The sequence below is a fragment of the Electrona antarctica genome, assembly GCF_951216825.1.
Source record: "Electrona antarctica genome assembly, chromosome: 1".
In the NCBI taxonomy this organism is placed as follows: domain Eukaryota; kingdom Metazoa; phylum Chordata; class Actinopteri; order Myctophiformes; family Myctophidae; genus Electrona; species Electrona antarctica.
In genome coordinates this window covers 17,233,477-17,248,996 of record NC_136806.1, presented here as the reverse complement: position 1 = coordinate 17,248,996, position 15,520 = coordinate 17,233,477, and the positions used below count along the sequence as shown (strand labels likewise).

The 15,520-nt window shown below is 40.9% G+C and overlaps 1 protein-coding gene and 1 long non-coding RNA gene across 2 annotated transcripts in view; one reads left to right on the top strand and one right to left on the bottom strand.

Annotated features, from left to right (window-relative positions):
* The window catches only part of LOC306940464, a 687,363-nt gene that overhangs the window by 385,701 nt on the left and 286,142 nt on the right, over positions 1-15,520 (top strand). The window lies entirely within an intron of this gene.
* LOC306922701 (uncharacterized protein) lies at positions 6,894-11,126 on the bottom strand. Its single transcript, XM_079500481.1, has 3 exons — positions 10,658-11,126; positions 9,353-9,401; positions 6,894-8,942 (listed from the first exon to the last, which is right to left on the bottom strand). Exons 1-3 carry the CDS (start codon positions 10,809-10,811, stop codon positions 8,231-8,233), a joined length of 915 nt encoding a protein of 304 aa, XP_079356607.1. The 5' UTR covers positions 10,812-11,126; the 3' UTR covers positions 6,894-8,230.

Genomic DNA, 15,520 nt, shown 5'->3' with positions numbered 1-15,520 from the left:
TTTGCCCACAATTCCATGCTGTATTGATGTTAGGAGAGATAAAAGGCAAATGTTGATCAAAATAACTTATCTTCTACATTATCTAATTGTGTAGACTTCCTGTAAATGAAGTCATGCAGACAACAATACTTAAACTCTTGAGAGTGTAAAATGAAACCAAATGGACCCGTAAGGGTCCATTTGGTTTCATTGTATGCGCTCAAATTAAAGCTCTAAAAAGGGTCCATTTGGTTACCAGCTCTCCATTTAGCTGGGGACCACCTGGAAACCCCCTCAAGGACCACTGGTTGAGAACCCCTTACTGAAGACCCTATACTGAAAGCTTTGTTCATGTTGACAATAACAGCTGCTGTTACTATTATTATATAAAGAGAAAAGCTTATACTTGTGAATCTGCTCTGTAATACATGCAACATACAACTATATAAATCCACATGATTGATTGATTGATTGAAAAATGTATTAACAGTTTGCAGAATTACAGTACATTTCAAGCACAAACTCAATACAAAGGCTGTTAACTGTGAGTGGACGACCCAATTAAGCATTACACTTGTTTCCAATAGGGTCCACAATGTTCAATTCATCAAAAACATTTAGAGACGTACAAATAGACACTTCTATATAGACATACAATTAAGGGTTTCTTCAAACAGTCCCAGAAACATTGGGCTTGGACCATTTGTGGGCGACGAGTCTGTCGGCATCAACGGGCCTGAAACGGCCTGAAAGGTTTGAGAACCACTGCCATAGATAACTATAGCAAGCTCTCATGACTGGCTATTGGCCATGATGACAGATAACGGGGAGGGAGACAAACGTTTAAAATGAAACAACCAATACTGAATACATTTGTAAACCAAAGCATATTACCAGTACATATATACAGATCCTATGAGATGTGCATGAGTCAGTAAATCAGTGTGTGGATGAGTGGAACATTGATTGATTACAGCAGTGTTTTCAACCAGTGGTCCTTAGGGGGGGTTTCAACTTTCAGTTGGTCCCCAGCTAAATGATGGAGAGTTGGTAACCAAATGGACACTTATAGATCTGGACTCTTGAGAATGTAAAATGATGCCAAAAGTATTTGGTTTCATTTTACACTCTCATCGTTAAACATCTGCATTACTTGTTTTTTTTCTTGTTTTTTTAAATCATTTGCCTGTTATCTCTCCTAATGGTACATCAATACAGCATGGAATTGTGGACACACTCTCAACAAAATATTCTAATTCCACGAAATTATGTCCAATCATTGAAGTCTAAAGAACTCTACTGAGGGTCTTTTCATCGACTTATAAAAGAAATTAACAATACATATTCATACAGAAAACGTTAAGAAAGTCCATTTGAAATAAATAGGCAATATATTTAGTTTTTGAAAATATGACTTATAAAACAATACTTTAATCTCGAATTGAGTTGTCAATTTTATTTTTAGTACTGATGTAAAAAAAAAAAACCTGTCACATCTAGTTTGAGAATATTCAGTGCCTGCCAGTACCATCCATTCTCTGTCCGACAGAAGTCACCAGAAGAAGGAACGCCTCGCTTTGTGATTTCCTCTGTAAACAACTGGAGAGACAACAGAGGCCATTTACTGTGCTGCGATGGCAGATTCAACTGAGTCAGCACTCTTGAGTCACAGTCCATTTATTTATATATGTGTGCAGGAAAGACGTTAGGAAAACACTAGCCTTTTATCTCTAAGATAATAGAGGCAGGCAGGCAGGCAGGCAGGCAGACAGACAGACAGACAGACAGACAGACAGACAGACAGACAGACAGACAGACAGACAGACAGATGTTGCATTATGCAATGCCCCTGCTACAGTATGTATACAGCTTTTCCCCCCACACGTCTCAATATTTGCCGTTGACAATGAAAGGAGAAATTAGGTAAAATGTCCGCCAAATATGGCGTACATTTGTGGCAACAGGCATTCTGATTGGCCAGTATGAGATGATGCATGATGATATGTACGATGATAATAGCGCCCCTCACTTCACACAGGTGTGATTTTTGAGGGGTGCTAGCCCCTCCTATATACAGCTTTAATGTTTGTCTTTCAACAATGCTTGTTTAAGAAAACGCCATAGACAATAAAGAGAAATGTAATATTTGTTTTGAGGACTAAAACAAACATTAGCACCCGTTGCTTAAACAAACATTATGTTGTAAGATAATAAGAGCGCCCCTCACTTCACACGGTAGTAGAATTCTCCCAAATGTTCACATCATGCGCCTCTCTCCCTCTGCTTGCTGTGTGTGTGTGTGTGTGTGTGTGTGTGTGTGTGTGTGCGTGCGTGCGTGCGTGCGTGCGTGCGTGCGTGACACAAACATTGAAGACGAAGGTGAGGACGCAAATTCTGATTGGCCGGAATGAGATGATGTGTATGATGATGTACAACAAGAGCGCTCCTCACTTCACACGGGTGTGACTTTTAAAGTAAAATTTGAATCTTCAGCAGTCTCTGTCTCTCTGTCTGCTGTGAATTCCACTGAGTTGAATTTCTTTAGATCGAAAGTTCGAAACTAAGGAGAGACATAGGCTACTCTGACCTCCACACTACATCTCACTGAGTGAATTTGAGCCAGCTGGACAGGAGACCTTTTTTCTTTTCAGCTTCAGCTTACTGGATCAACTGACTTCCCCCACTCTTCATCCAATTTACCATGAAAGGGAACCAGACAGTCCCATAACAAAACCCTGCAGCCAACCCCATTGAACACGCTCAGCAACACGAGGGTTGTGCAGCTTCACACACACACCCAGCTGTCTATCTACAGAAGAGCACTGACTGGCTGCTTCCTCTTGATAAGACCTCCAGTCACCCACAGAGAGAGAGAGAGAGAGAGAGAGAGAGAGAGAGAGAGAGAGAGAGAGAGAGAGAGAGAGAGAGAGAGAGAGAGAGAGAGAGAGAGAGAGAGAGAGAGAGAGAGAGAGAGAGAGAGAGAGAGAGAGAGAGAGAGAGAGAGAGAGAGAGAGAGAGAGAGAGAGCCATGAGCCAAATTCCAATACCCAAAATCTCAGCCACTGACTCGCTCACTCACACTCGGTCACTCCAGCATGCTGGTGTTACGGTGAAATTGGTGACCTGCCGAAATATGTGACCATCATGTAGACTTCACAAAACTTACGTGGAGGTATTTAAATACGCAGGGCCGGTCCTGAGCAATCTGGCGCCCCAAGCAGGATTTTTCGCGGCACACTGTGGAGGCACTGGGGGGACAGTGGGGACACTGTGGAGGCACTGGGGGTCCATTGGGGAGGCACTGTGGGGACACTGGGGAGGCTCTGTGGAGGCACTGGCGGGACACTGGCACTGGGGAGACACTGGGGAGGTACTGGGGAGGCACTGGGGAGGCACTGGGGGGACACTGGGCAGACAGAGTTGGAGCCCCCCCCCATGGCGCTCGGCCTGTAGGAAGAACCGGGCCTGTAAATACGTGACCTACAATACAGCTAGGTTGAACTCTACTAGACTGCTAATGAACAAACCACAATGTTTCGTTCGGACACTGACGTGACGATTGTCACATATTTCAGCAGTTCACCAATTTCACTGTAACACTGCCATGCTGGAGTGACCGAGTGTGAGTGTGTGAGTGAGTGAGTGAGTGAGTATTGTAAAGTTCTTTCCTAGTAAAGTGATACTTTTTCTTAAGTAAAACGTATGAGTACTTTTTCCACCACTATAGTGGTTCCCAAGGCTACTTATACTTACAGCAAAGGCGTTCAGCTCAGCTGTGGAATCAATCTAACGCTGTGTCAGCAAAGCTTGAGGAATCATGAACATGAAGGATTCAAACTAAGCCATCCCAACCGCAGACTGCAGACTAACGGTTTAGCAGTCTCATCCACTGGAAATAGACTGCAAAAAAGCTTCTTTCCACAAACAATCAGATTATGATACATGAACGAACTGATAAGAACTAGAGTGAAACAGGGCAAAGGAAACTGCTAGCCACCCCCCCTCTCACACCTTTGTCCTAGTCTTCTAGGTGCACTATTATGCTTGAATCCTTCATTTCTAAACTGTTGTATTGTTGTATATATATATGTATATATTTACTGTAAAGTTGTTAACACAAAGTTCACCTATAACTTTGCTACTACAGGGAAAACATGCACATGTAGCCTACATACCGGTATGATACTCTTTTTACTCTCCATTTGCACTCTTTATTCTATCACTTTTTCCCCCTTGTTTTGCTGTTGTTGTCGCTGTTTGATGCTATCTAATATGCTGCTGCATTGTCTGAAGGAAAAAATAAGTTTTACTCTTTGTGAGATGGAGGATGACTGATATAAGCAGTCACACCTGGCCTGAGTCAAACTAGAACTGGACTCAGAGCTGGGTGTGGCTGCGCACCTGTTGTGCCTTGATCAAGTCCATGCACAACAGGTGCGCAGCCACACCCAGCTCTGAGTCCAGTTCTAGTTTGACTCAGGCCAGGTGTGATTGCTTATCAGTCATCCTCCATCTCACAATCATGTACATGCAACCAATAACCATCACATACACACAAACAATAACCATCACATCCAATTAGTTTTGTCTTTGTCCATTCATTCCATACTGGTAGCCTACATTAAACCTAATAGTTTGGTTGCACATGGATCTCAAACTAAATTAATGAAACATTTTAAATTATTAATGGCCTTGATCCATCTTCTATCAATGTGTTATTGCGGTTTTACTATGATGTTTGTAGTCTATTAGACACAGGTGTTGTTCACTGGAAATAGGGGATCAACAAGCTTGTTCATCTGCTATTTTGGGTTCATGACGCTTTAGGCTTATAGGGCTAGAAAAATATAAACATAAATAAAAAAGGGCCATTTATAAAATTGCCATGCTAAAAATGTTATGTCCTCACAAATATAGCAATACAAATGTGTATGTATTAATTGTGCTTTGGACAGAGTGAGTGATGAGGAGCAACTCTCGCTAGGCCACTTTGTGATTTGACAAAAAACTCCCATATCTGTTGGGTGAAGTACAACAATGTGCAAACACAGCAGCGAGATTTGTGAGCTGCTGTGACAGGAGAAGGATGTAAAATGGAATACAAGCACCTTAAGGAATACAAACCATATGTGTACACTGTTTATCAAAAGTATAAAGCTAACGTATTCTATATGGATGTATATTGTATAACTATCTCTGACAGTTTCTCTTTATAGTTTCACAAGATAGTATTACCCAAAGTGCTAATATAACACAGCTCTCTTTACACCTTTATTTAATTCCTATTTATATTGAATATTTATTTGTAAATACATTGTTCTATTTTGATTGTCTTGTTCCACTTCTGCTTTGGCAATGTAAACATACGTTTTCTCATGCCAATAAAGCTCCTTTGAATTTAATTGATTTGTGCTCATTTGCTGCCACCCAGTGGCTGCTGGCTGTTACTGCAGCGGTGGATGGGCGCTACAATTAAAATGCTCGTCTGAAATCATCTTTATACATCTTCAGCTGCATGAGCACAAACACCAGTGGTAGAAAGTAACTAAGTACATTTGCTCAAGTATTGCACTTTGAGGTACTTTTACTTTACTTGAGGATGTAATTTTCTTTTAATTTCAACTCCATAGACCTCAGATGCAAATATTAGTTACTTACTGCAATTATTTGAAAAGTTTCATTACAAGTTACTTAGTAGATATAGATGATTACAAAACATGCGTTATTCAATTAAGCTCCATGTTATGTCATCTTCTCTAAAATAGCCTATCTACAATCACATCTGACAGGCCAGATAGGTGAGCTGCAAACAATTTTCAAGATGTCAAGTACAGAAAAGGTTGTGAACCGCTGTCCGCTGGTATATGTAGACATAAACATAGTTAGCATTTGGGCACAAGCAAACAGTATAGGCTATTGTATGTCTATTTAACGTGCATGTATTGTACCAGACCAGTAGTATAGACTACGGTAGGTCTATTTAAAGTGCATGTAACAGACTAGTCTGGCCCCCTAGGGTCACACAAGTTCCATTAAGATTTCTACTGCTGCCTGGGCCGTGGCTCAGCGGTCCAGGCACCTTGGCTGGTAATCCAGTCTGGCAGTGTGCCGCGGGTTCGACTCCCGATCCCGACGGCCTTTACTGCATGTCACCCCCCATCTCTCTCCCCATTTCCTGTCAGCCTACTGTCTGTCCCTCCATAAAAAAATATAAAATAAAGGCGAAAGCCACAAAAAAAACATACAAAAAACTATCTACTGCTGAGCTAATGCAGAAAGCCTGTTTGGATAGTGCTTTGAGCTTCATGCAATACCAACCGTCCAAACAGTACTTATCCTGTCTGACCAGTGACCACAGGACCTACATTTATTAATAGACCACCAGAGTCGTATTAACACACTGACACCATACATATTTGTCTAAATACAATTATTCACTAGACGTTATGGATTGCAGCTTTGATGCAATATACATAATATATAATGTTAGTAAAACCTATCTATCACCTCCTGTTTTGAGATTAATTGTATAGGCTTGTCTCTGTTCTTTAGTTTTTTATTCTCTGTATGTAAAGCACTTTGTCTTCTCTGTGAGAAGTGCTATATAAATAAAATTGACTTAACTCTTGTGTTCTTATTATTCATGTACTCAATGTTCTGCCTGATTTGCTGCCGTTTTTATGCTGTTTGCTATCGTTTTTATACTGTTAGTTACTCTGTTTTTGCTTGTTTTAATGCCATTTTGTTTTTGTTTTTCCCTGTAAAGCACTTTGCCTGCATTTTTATGTCATGAAAGCTGCTATATAAATAAAGTTTATTATTCAAGTTTATTATCTGTTGCTGATTAAAGAAACAGATAATAAACTTGACTTCTATCACTGTCATGGCAGTGGAAAAGGGGGGGTCACCACACATACAACAAAAATATTTATTAAAAACAAAATGAGATTAAGCAGACAATAGCAGGTGTCAGGGTACAGGCCAATTTACACTTTGAGCAACAAAAGTCTTGACCATTCTCTGCTTTTAAAGTGCAATCCTGTAGTGTAGTGTATGAATGAAATGTTACGGTAAAAATGTAGAGAAAAAACAAACAAACAGCAACCTCTACTACAACCACTGAAATCCTATACTTAGTTAACTGGATTCCTAAGGGCTCTATGCTAGGCCCCCTCCTTTTTTATACCACATATCTTTACCTAAAATAGCTGATCTACAAGCTCACAATGCGTTATGAGCTGCTGCTTAGATGAGCTATTTTCGCTATATGCTTGCAGCAGAATAGCAATTCTAAGTCACTCATGTGCAAACTAAATATTAGCCTCTCGCTCACTTCCATTCTATGCCAAAGAAGGTGCGTCTAGTCTAGTGGCTAAGCAAATTTGCAACGCGTTAGGGATGAAAATTATCCGCAATGCGTCAAGATCAACTATTTTTGTACATGTACACTACCTTTGTGCAACTATGTATAATACAGAGTTAAGTGGTTATTCAGATTAATCGATTTGGTCTACTATAAAATACATCTATTAGAAATGGTGTGTGTCAATTCGTTGATATTTCCAGGGCCACTGCTGGTCATTTGGTTGCCCTAAGAATAATATATTTGTGGTGTATACAATACTTTTTTGTAGTTGTTTTTGATCTTACATGGGCGGCAGATGGTGGTAGATTTTAATTGGCTGGTAGAGGCACCGCAAGGTTCCCAGTTCGATCCCGAGCTCCCCCAGAGTTAGTGTCCTCGAGCAAGAATCTGAACCACTAATTGCTCCCGATGTGCAGATTGGTGCCTTGCATGGTTTCCTCCGAGGCCATCGGTGTGTGTGTATGTGTATGTGTGTGTGTGTGTGTGTGTGTGTGTGTGTGAATGTAATACACAATCTATAAGTGCTTTGGATAAAATCGATATACAAATGCACCATTTACACAGCTCATTTTGGTGCCTCCTCTGCACCGTGGTTCCCTACGCACTGCGGGTGCCTAGCGACGGCACTGGATACATTATAAAAAATAAATAAACATTTATCAAGAAAAGACAACCTGCTTCTCGATTATTCAATGAACCTACATGAGCATGGTTATATAGGTTATTGGTTCTAAATTACAATTTCTTTCAATATATTTTTGGTTAATTAATTGCCCAAACCTAATGGCCGTGCCCTCATTTCAGACCTGGAGCCATTCAGCCCCAATCTCACACACTTGAGAAAACGGGTCCCAAACACAAGCGAATGTGACAATGTGTTCCTCTTCAATGAAAGGGTCTGTGTGCTGTGTGTGTCCGCATGTGCGTCTTCAAATGAGTACTTCGACTAAAACACCTTCCACAAACGATACAAGTAAACGGCTTCTCGCCCGTGTGTATTCTCATGTGCGTGTTCAGATTTCCATTCTGACCAAAACTTTTACCACAGACCGTACAGCTGAAGGGCTTCTCCCCGGTATGAGTCCTCATGTGTGTCTTAAGACGTCCGTAGTGGTTAAAGTTTTTGCCGCAAACTCTACAGCCGAAGGGATGAATTTGTTGTTTCGACGATTTCAGGTCCTGTAACGACAGCGCGGTGTCGCTCAAAGACATTTTTTGACCTTCCATGTCGTTCTGCGCATTATTGTACGATGTCAGTAAGTTAAAAGACACGCCGCTCTCCTCCCACTCGTCACTGTCTTCGGTGTCAGATTCAGAGCAGTTTGAAGAGAGGAGCTGGACAACAGCAATCGGTAGTGATGTTCCACAGTCCTCCACACTGTCTACAGCTTGTGTTTTCACGTGTTCGACCGATGTGCTGGCCAGAGGCTCCGTCGTCTCTCGGTTTTCACCCTCGTCTTCACTTTTCACTGCTCGCAACGTCATTGCTGACGTGTCGACCTCCTCCTCTGGTCTTTGAAGCTCCCGCCTTTCCTCTTTAATCTGCGGAGGCTCTGGTGGTTCCTCCTGGGCCAAACAGGGGTTCCTCTCTTTAGAGCTGTGACGATTACACATTTAAGTTGCCGATTAATTGTCACACAAATAATTGCGATTGACAATTCAATTGTGGGGTTGTTTTCTTTTCATTAAATATTGGAACGTTACATTATTTCTGTTTGCCTTTTAGGCATCGTAATCACAAATTGCATACAGGGCAGATATGACAAATACATAAAATAGACATCACTGACATATTTACCGTAATCATTTTAAATATTTTTTTCTTTCCATTTACTTTTTTATTTTATTTTTACAAAATAGCGGAAATAGTTGAGCGACGTGTAGATCTGTAGCTCGTAGATCTGCCATTTCTGCTATTTTTGATTTTTGAAAATGTATGGACATTTTGTCAACATTATCTCAAATAATTGCGATGAGACAATTATGAAATAATTATTACAGGCCTACCTCTCTTGCTGTTCAGTGGAAATGTCCGCTATGCATACAGGGAGGAAGTCTAGTGGAATAGAAAAGGAGATGAAAAGCAATCAGTTAAAGTTAGATGTTTAATATGCACTACTGTGGAAACATTTATTTAGCTGGGGATCACCTGGAACCCCCTCAGGGACCACTGGTGGTCCCCAGAAAACTGGTTGAAAACCACTGCTATAATGAAACACTTCGATCAAAATGGGAGTTATCTCTTCCAGGATGCCAATGACCCCATCTACAGGGAATGAGGGGTCACTGCGTGATATGAAACCAACAACCAGTGGTGTAAAGCAAGCAGCCATAAGCAAATGATGCATAAAACCCAACAAAATACATTGTGATACTGATTCTCTCTTTGTGTAAATAAATAAATTGGTTCCATTTGTACACTCTCAGAGTTTAATTGACATTGATTTTACAATATAAATTGGGGGTCCATAGACTAATGCATGTCAAACTGGGGGTCCAGATTGAGAATCTCTGCTAGAGCCGTAAAAATCTTCTCTTATGGTATGGGGCCCCTGGCATATATTTTCAAATGGGGGGGGGGGGGGGGGGGGTCTAATTAGTGTCAATTTGGGGGTCCTTGACATGAAAAGGTTTGGGAACCACTGTGTTAAACCATAAACCTGTGTAGAATGTGTATTATTTACATGATGGCGGGTATCTGGGTCTCTGCAGCAGATATGTGCTGTTGGTACTGCAAACGTATTGGGGCTAGTACTGCACTATAACCAGTGGTAAATTATGGTAACCAAACGTACCCTTTATTAGATCTATTGAGATAGAGACTGCTCTCTAGAGACTCAAGAGAAAATGATTGTTAAACATCTGCATTATTTAATTTAGTTGGTACTGCACTATGGTTCTGTTAAACCATAAACCTGTGTAGAATGTGTATTGTTTTAACTGATGGCGGGTGTCCGAGTCGCTGCAGCAGCTTTGATTGATTGATTGAAGAATTTATTAACAGTTTGCAGAATTACAGTACATTTCAAACACAAACTCAATACAAAGGCTGTTAAGTTGAGTGGACGACCCAATTAAGCGTTACACTTGTTTCCAATAGGGTCCACCATGTTCAAATCATCAAAACATTTAGAGACGTACAAATAGACACTTCTATAGACAGAACAGGAATTCATAAAGGAGGTAAAAAGGGAAAAGAAACATATACAGTGAGGGGAAAAGGGGGGGGGGGCAGCTCTATGTGCTGTTGGTACCGTACTGCACTATGGTTCTGTTAAACCATAAACCTGTGTAGAATGTGTATTGTTTTACCTGATGGCGGGTGTCTGGGTCGCTGCAGCAGCTCTATGTGCTGTTGGTACTGCACTATGGTTCTGACAAACACGGCCAGTATGTCCTCAGCCACGGCGGACAGGCGTTCGTTGACGAACAGCCGCAACGTCTCTATGTCGGCCATTATTTCCATAAAACACTAAAAGAAAAGCCACAACGGTGTTTGTTTGTTTGTTTGTTTGTTTGGTGACTCAAACCAAACGTACTATTAAACTAGTTGTTTTTTATCTTGTATTTTTCTCTGCCGCTCGTCCAACATAAACAACAACAAGTTGGCAACGCATACAACTTCCGCAGTCGACGACGTTCCTTCCAGAGTGTAGAGTAGGAGAGTAGCTACTCTACAAAGCAGGTGCCTGTGGGCTATTAGTTCCAAACATTGCTCCAATGGCTGTAACTATCCCATGGAGATAGAATGAGCACTTCCGCATTCCATTGTTACAATGGGGACGCGTCAACGCTAGTGTCGTCACTCTCTTACTATATTACTCTGGTTCTTTCCTTCTTCTTCTTCTTCTTCTTCTATTTTTCCGGCAGTGTTGACGCTGCTGCGTATTACTGCCCTCCACAGTTCAGGGTGGTATTTCCTTAGAATATACTCTAAGGGTATTCCGCTCGGTGCTCTATATTGCGGAGGAAGGCCAAAACGCTCCTCTCCACAGCTTGATGCCCCTTTCCCCGGCTGAACAGAGACTTAAAGTGGGTATCCCAATATTGTCCAGTTCCTCACATAGCTGCGCTCTTTCTGCCCCGTATTTCTCACACTCAAATATAAAGCCATAAATCTGTCCTGACTCCTATCCACACAGCAGAATCGTCGCCAATAATCAATCTAAGGTGGCCAATTAATTTGTAGCTTAAGCTTTGTATCTTTTGACATATCAACCTTTTTGTAGCAAATATCTGACATCTTCCCATCGCTGCATGGTTTCCATTGAAAATGAATGGCCTGTTACTGTAGCTTTGTAGCTGCCAGTGTGATTGATGCGAACACCTGTTGCCGCCCCCCCCCCCCCCCCCCCATCGGTGTGAGAGGACTTGTAGCAGCAATGCAGACCACCATGTTGGAACCAGTGATCAGGGGCCCGTTCCACGAAACTTGGATTAGAGATTAAGCCGGGATTTAACAGATATCCTGGTTTAATATATCCTGGATCAGCGATTAACCAGTTTCATGAAAACTGGTTAATCTTGCCAGATTAATTTAACCAGTTAACCTGGATATGTTGAGGCTTGATTCAGTTTCATGAAAGTGATGCTACATTAGTTACCATGGAAACTAATGCTTTGGATTTAGCCTGCTCCGGACCAGGCTAACAGCCAGGTTTAACCTAATCCTGATGTCTTTACTGTTCATTAAGCAGTCAAACTGATCACAAAACAATGATGTTTTCCACACTTTTTCAATTATTATAGGTTTATGTTGCCTTATTTTTATCGGTCTGCATTAAAGGACTAATTTAAGCACTATATAAAATCAAAAAAACAAAATATATAGGCTGCACAACATCATGACAGCTTGTGAGCTTGTAGATCAGCTGCTTTTGGTGAATGTTCCCCAGAATAGGTTTGCTGTCGTGCAAGTGCACGGTTAAGAAGAATTATTATATTATATTATATTATATTATATTATATTATATATATTTTTTTGTAAAAGTGAAAACCACAAAATATTACCATTACTCATTGTTTTACAACATATTACCATTGTAACGTTTCACCCACTATTGAACCCATGACCCACAGTTCACCAGTCTGGCCCCTGTCTGGACAACAACCCCCTTCCCCAAAGGTAGCTCCCTCAGAGGAGGGAGTTATGGCCAACTATCACAATGCGACAATATCATTATGCTTACTAATATTAAGAATTCTGTTTTAAGTTAATAGTAGTGGTAAAATGTAAACTATATTTTTGGGGTAGTTAATCATTCAGTCTATCCACTGTTGAGAGTATGTTCTCTCTTTAATTACTATTTATTTTAGAAGTACTAAGAAGTACTAAGAAGTATTAAGTACAATGTTGAGGTATTTGTATTTACTTAAGTATTTACTTCTACGACTACATCTCAGAGCCACAATTTGTACTTTTACTCCACTACAATTATTTGAAAACTTGAGTTACTATAGTTACTTTGGCGATTTTAATTTTGATTAGAAAACATACATGAACCACTTCAATCCTATACATTTAGGCCATTTGAAAATAGCCGATCTACAAGCTCACAATGCGTCGTGTGAGCTTGTTGATCGGCTATTTTCAATAGATTTTCTACACATTTTAAACTTGTGAAATGGGACATTCTGCAATATGAATGTGTGTGTGTGTGTGTGTGTGTGTGTGTGTGTGTGTGTGCAGAACAGTTTGCAGAATTACAGTGCATTTCAAGCACAAACTCAATTGTACGATTCAGATTTTTACGGGGGCCAGTTTCGAATTGCAGCCGTCAGTAGGTGCCCTTTGAGAGCGGTTTTGAAGGAGTCAAGGGATTTGCATGTCTTAATGACTGTTGTGAATGCTGGCCTGGCCGTGGGTCTGCTGTTGTTTTTATTCATTTTACTGCCAGGGTTGATGTCCATTCATGTGCGTGCCAAACTCTCATGGGAGTGTGAGAGCACAAACTGACAAATAAGATCTAGCCACTGCTGCTTTGTTTAGGTTGATTTTATCATTATTGTTTTTTTGAGTATTGAGCTATTTTGTTTATCTGTTTTCTTTTGTTTCTCCCCCACACATATGGGGTCCTACCTGTGAGTTAACTGAGTTCAACAGAGCTGAGTGGTGCAGCTGAATGCTACAGGGGAGTTCACTAGGTTTCACTGTAGTCCACAGCCCCAAAGGTTTGCAATATTCGCGTGAGTGCGTGCACCTCTTTTCATGGTGGCGCTTCTTCTTTCTGTGTGCTGTGTATGTGTGATTGCTGTGTCGTTGGCCAGAATGTAACCTGGTGGGCAAGGAATTTACTTGTCAAACGGGCACTTTTTTTGTTGTCCTAGAAACACTACACAGTGTAAATGCAGGTTCTTTTAAATGGCTTCCAACACAGAAACTAGACATTTTATCAACTAGGTTAATTTTTTTCCTGGAAGCAGACTTTCTCTGAAGGTATTTCGTCGCACATTCACAACAGAGAATCATTCAAAAACGGCATTCTGCCATATAGAATCCTATCAACTACATTGAAATGCCTTGGATCTGGCAAAGAGTTAAAGTATACAGAAACTAATACAATACGCACATCACTTAGTAGAGGTGCTGGGTTCAAAAGTGACATCAGAAAAAGAGAAAAGAACCCGCACTCATCTGCTCCAAAAGTTATACTTTATTGACGACGTTTCACGATGCGATATTGGGAGCTTGTAGATCCTCTATTTTCCTCTACTTATCCTCTACTTTTGTGAGACACTCTTGTACGACAAAGTAAGGCACTGATTTACAGAAAAACGTAAAAAGAATACGGATTCAATGTTTCTGCCCCCGACAGTAATACAGGTTATATATACAGTGTACATACATGAAATGGTTGCATATCTTTGAATTAATGATAACTACCGTATAAACATGCATACTGTAGTTTACTTACAGTATGATGTCCTAGACTCAAATGTGGCCCAGGATGTTACATCTCATCCCATATCACTCTAGACTACCATCACATTATTATTAACAGTAACAAATGTGTCCATTGATATTCTGCCACCAAGACCTTCCCCAATCCACAGGGTGTGATGTCTGATCTGGTGTGGTGGTGATAGATACTGGTTTTCTATGCAGATGTTGGTTACTTGTTCAGTATGCGTTCAGACGTGGATAGTTAGAGAGGTGCGATTACATACAAAGTCAATACAAAGACGTGAAGTTGCACGAACGGGCGCGGTGCGAATGGGGCGACGCATCATGCGAATGAAGCCAACGGTCACCTGGTATCTTCGGCTGGAAAAATCCAAATGAAGCGACCTTTGCGTGGGTCCCCCCCCGGGGTCCCCCCCCCCCAGACTCCACGCATCCCGTGCTTACAGCCAATCACTGTTGAACCCTGGAAATGTTTTGGCTGTTTGATTTTGTTCATCCAGTTGAAATGAAATGAAATGAAATGATTACTATATTTACCCAGGGTATCTGGGCTAAGCTCAAGAACTTGTTTCCAGCCAGGCCCTGCTCATAGAACATTTCATCGTAGTGGTTCAATGCCTTGTTCAAGGGCACTTCAGCGGTGGTAATTTTAACGTGTCGGACCGCTGATTCGAACTGGCGACCTTCCGGTATCAAGACCGCTCTGCAATACGTTCGGCCACCGCTGCCACAGTTCCAACTGAACTGACCGCCAGGACTCAGCAATGGTGAAAAAAAAGAAAAGTGAACAAATGTTGGTGCTCATAAATTATATATAGTAGCAGGAATTATGTTAAATATATTAAACCAAGCCGTCTTGGGTGAACGAGTGGGTCCATTTGGTTACATTCCCAAAATTAAATTCCTGTGTCTACAGGCAATCGGCACGCAACGCGAGCGAAGGGACTTTTTATTTTTTACCAACACTGACCTGGCATTTTGCGCAACCAAAGTGAAGCGATTGAAGCGACTGGAAACAAATATATATCTTCAGGTTTGAACACACCTTTACATAGCCAGATGGTCAGAGATCTTTGCCCACATGTTGACAAATTCAATGAATGGACTAAAACTGTAGAAACCATGCACACAATTTTTTAGGTCCACAAAAGTAATTCATTTAAGGGTTCAGAATGAACTTATTTTTTAAAACATAGTATAACTATCAGTAAAATAAATAATACTTGTTTTTTCCACACAGAATTAGGTATTTACAAACTCCCAATGGGACA

Excerpts from the sequence above, each read along its gene's own strand:
- LOC306922701 (XM_079500481.1), bottom strand. The coding sequence starts at position 10,811 with ATGGAAATAATGGCCGACATAGAGACGTTGCGGCTGTTCGTCAACGAA. Across the intron at positions 9,402-10,657 it reads ACCCAGACACCCGCCATCAG|ACTTCCTCCCTGTATGCATA; the intron begins GTAAAACAATAC and ends CTATTCCACTAG. Across the intron at positions 8,943-9,352 it reads TCCACTGAACAGCAAGAGAG|CTCTAAAGAGAGGAACCCCT; the intron begins GTAGGCCTGTAA and ends TAATCGTCACAG.